This window comes from Etheostoma spectabile, chromosome 6 (genome assembly GCF_008692095.1).
Source record: "Etheostoma spectabile isolate EspeVRDwgs_2016 chromosome 6, UIUC_Espe_1.0, whole genome shotgun sequence".
NCBI classification, from domain to species: domain Eukaryota; kingdom Metazoa; phylum Chordata; class Actinopteri; order Perciformes; family Percidae; genus Etheostoma; species Etheostoma spectabile.
The window spans coordinates 2,387,907-2,390,653 of NC_045738.1; the positions used below are offsets into that span (position 1 = coordinate 2,387,907).

The 2,747-nt window shown below is 40.5% G+C and overlaps 1 protein-coding gene across 8 annotated transcripts in view; it reads right to left on the bottom strand.

Annotated features, from left to right (window-relative positions):
- The window catches only part of cobl (cordon-bleu WH2 repeat protein), a 60,386-nt gene that overhangs the window by 1,287 nt on the left and 56,352 nt on the right, over positions 1–2,747 (bottom strand). For all 8 annotated transcript variants that reach the window (XM_032519721.1, XM_032519718.1, XM_032519720.1 and 5 more), the window contains 3 exons: positions 2,488–2,604; positions 1,400–1,678; positions 1–652 (listed from right to left, as the gene is read on the bottom strand). The exon at positions 1–652 is cut by the window's left edge and continues 1,287 nt beyond it. In XM_032519721.1, the coding sequence (XP_032375612.1) occupies positions 569–652; positions 1,400–1,678; positions 2,488–2,604 (480 nt within the window). In that variant the 3' untranslated portion in view covers positions 1–568. The remainder of the gene's footprint in view (positions 653–1,399; positions 1,679–2,487; positions 2,605–2,747) is intronic.

Consider the following 2,747-nt stretch of genomic DNA (forward strand, 5'->3'; position numbering starts at 1 on the left):
AAAAAAAGATCAGAAGAAAAAAAAAAGTTGCATAAACCATTTCAATTTGCTTTCATTGGCACACATTTTGTACAACGTTCCAGTTAAAACTACTGAATTCAAGTACTAGATGGCAAGACGTGTTTAGAACAGGGAGGACATAAACCCTTTCCATAAGGTATTGTTATTAGCTAAGCGAGGGATCTGATATTATGAGTGGAATTACCTGCAACCTTTCACTTCTGTCACCTTTATCAGACAGATGTTACTGATGTTTGGCTACTAAGAGGGAGCAACATTCAACACACAAAAGCGTTTAAACTATTCTCCTTTAGTACAAAATTCTTTGAGCATTAGTGCATCACTTGAAATATAAGACCCCCGACCGAGCTGTGAAGCCCTTTTTGAATAATCTTGTTTATCTAGATGACATATAGAATTTATTTATTGGTATTTGTGTCCAAATAGCATTCACTCCAAATGTGACTTAGTCCACTTTTCTAAAAGCACAATGGCAAACAAAAAAATTGAAACAAATTCCTAATAATGATAAATGTATCTCTTGTTGCGGTGATGTGGGCTTCCCGTCCTACTGCTGAAGAAGTGTTGAGGAGGTTGCATGGATTATTCCCAGTCTGCCATTCACTTGGACTGTCTTTGTGGGCAAGGCAACCTAGTTAAAAAAGACACAACATGTCATGTTTGTAATTTTCCACTTTGTTAATAACAGGGGTAATAATCCATGGCATTCTAAAACATATATATCAGGTGTTTTTGGAACTAAAAAGATGTTAATTCATTTTGTTTTACCTGAATGTGATCTAACTTTATTTTCTTTTTTTCAGATTTAAATTATGCAAAAATGATAATGTGAAAACATTTCTGTCAACCCTAACTTTACACAGCTGCTGACCTGAAATTGAACTTTATCTTCTTGAAAAATATTCACACAGCAGTACAGTATGGCTGTCAGAAGAATCTGTGAAAGTGTAACAAGCTCCGATTCTTTTCCAGTTTGCCGGCTGCTGCACCGCAGGAGTGCTTTGTTCTGCCAGTGATGTCTTTCTATGAGGCAAGACGTAATAACACCAGACCATGTGACACGATAGAAGACACTGGTTCAAATCATGTCTTTTATGTTGCTGCCTCTGGCTTTCTTGCCTCTATCAGCCTATTTTCATGTCTGTCTCATTTTCTCTCTCTCCCTCCCTCTTTTCTTTAATAAGACTCTCTCTGGGTGAAATAATGACAGTTTGTGTATTTAAGTGTAACTCTATACCCTCATTCCTGCATTTTCACAAAACAACTGTAGAATTTTAAATCCAGTAATGCTAACGCAGAGTAGATAAACAATGTCTGAGAGTTCTGCAACAACTTTCACTCTGGTGTGAATAGATGCTGTATTTTTCTGTATTAGTACCTTTTTTAGCCTGTCGGCAGCCGATCCAGAGCGAATGGCCTCCAGCATAGCCTCCCTGGCCAAGGCAGGGTTCACATGGGCGTTAGCACTTAGAGGTGCCACAGTGCTAGGCTTAGCCTGAGGCAAGACAGGAGGAGGAGGAGGTGGAGGTGCAATCGTGGGTGGTGGTGGTGGGGTAAAGACAGGAGGAGAAGTGCAAGTCAAAGAGGGAGGGCCTCCTTCCTCCTCAGTAGTTGCCTTCCTGAACTTTTCCAGCTCCTCAGCAGCCTCCGATTTGGTCTGTAGGGAGTGACACATCGGTAACTGGACACACAAACACAGGCGGCAGGCCAGCTGCTCTCACATATGTGCAATTGAACTTACACTCATGGCCTAACACACAAGGGCATCTCATTTCCAACTCTGACACATTTACAGATATACTCTTTACTCTAAACAGATGCTGTCTGTTCTAATCTTTCTGCATTTTATGTTTTTCACGTTTATATGAATTATCTTATTTGTTCTTTTAACTCCATTTTACATAGTTATGTAGTTTTCTTTATTTATCTACTTTTGTTTTTTTAAGACGTGATTTTGTCATGTAGCATTTCATAAAACCACTTAAGGAACCTCCAGAATGTTTCAGCTCCAGCAGCACGTTTTCCTGCTGCTTTCATTCCACATGGGTTCTATCATGACAGCAAACCACAGCACAGTCCACACAGAGAGATGGAAATAGACTCCCATGCTTGAACGACTGGGTTCATGTATGATTCAGTGAAGTGCTAACTAGCCAGCAATACAGAAAAAAACTTTAACATTTGCAACTACTATTAAACCCACTTCTTATCCATACTTCTTAAGTGTAATTGCAAGAAGCATGTGTGTTTGTTCTTTTATATGCGCAACAACACCTACCCCTATTTTCCACCGGGCGAGTCTGCGCAGCCGGAACGCAGCAGACGTGCTCAGTGGAGAATTGGAGTTAGAGTATACAGCCACATGTGCAGGCCCTGTAAGGCTGTACTAAATGCTACATGCCCCCTCCCCCTTTTCATATTGACAGACCTGGAGTGATATTGCATAGATAACGGAGATAGTATTACCTTCCTCAGCCTTCCGGAGCAGCTCTGGGCTCTAATGGCAGCCAGAAGAGCAGACCTCTCATTCTCCTCCTCAACATAAGATGTTTTCTTCATGCTGCTGGGACCAGCAGTGGTTATCTTATAATGAAATAAAAAGATTAGAATCTTTGTTCCTTTGTTGTTGTCTGTCTTGCCAACAGCATCATCATCAACAACACTTAGCTGTAAGTGCAAAATTAGGAACATGGTCTATCCATCCATCCATCCATCTATCCATCCAT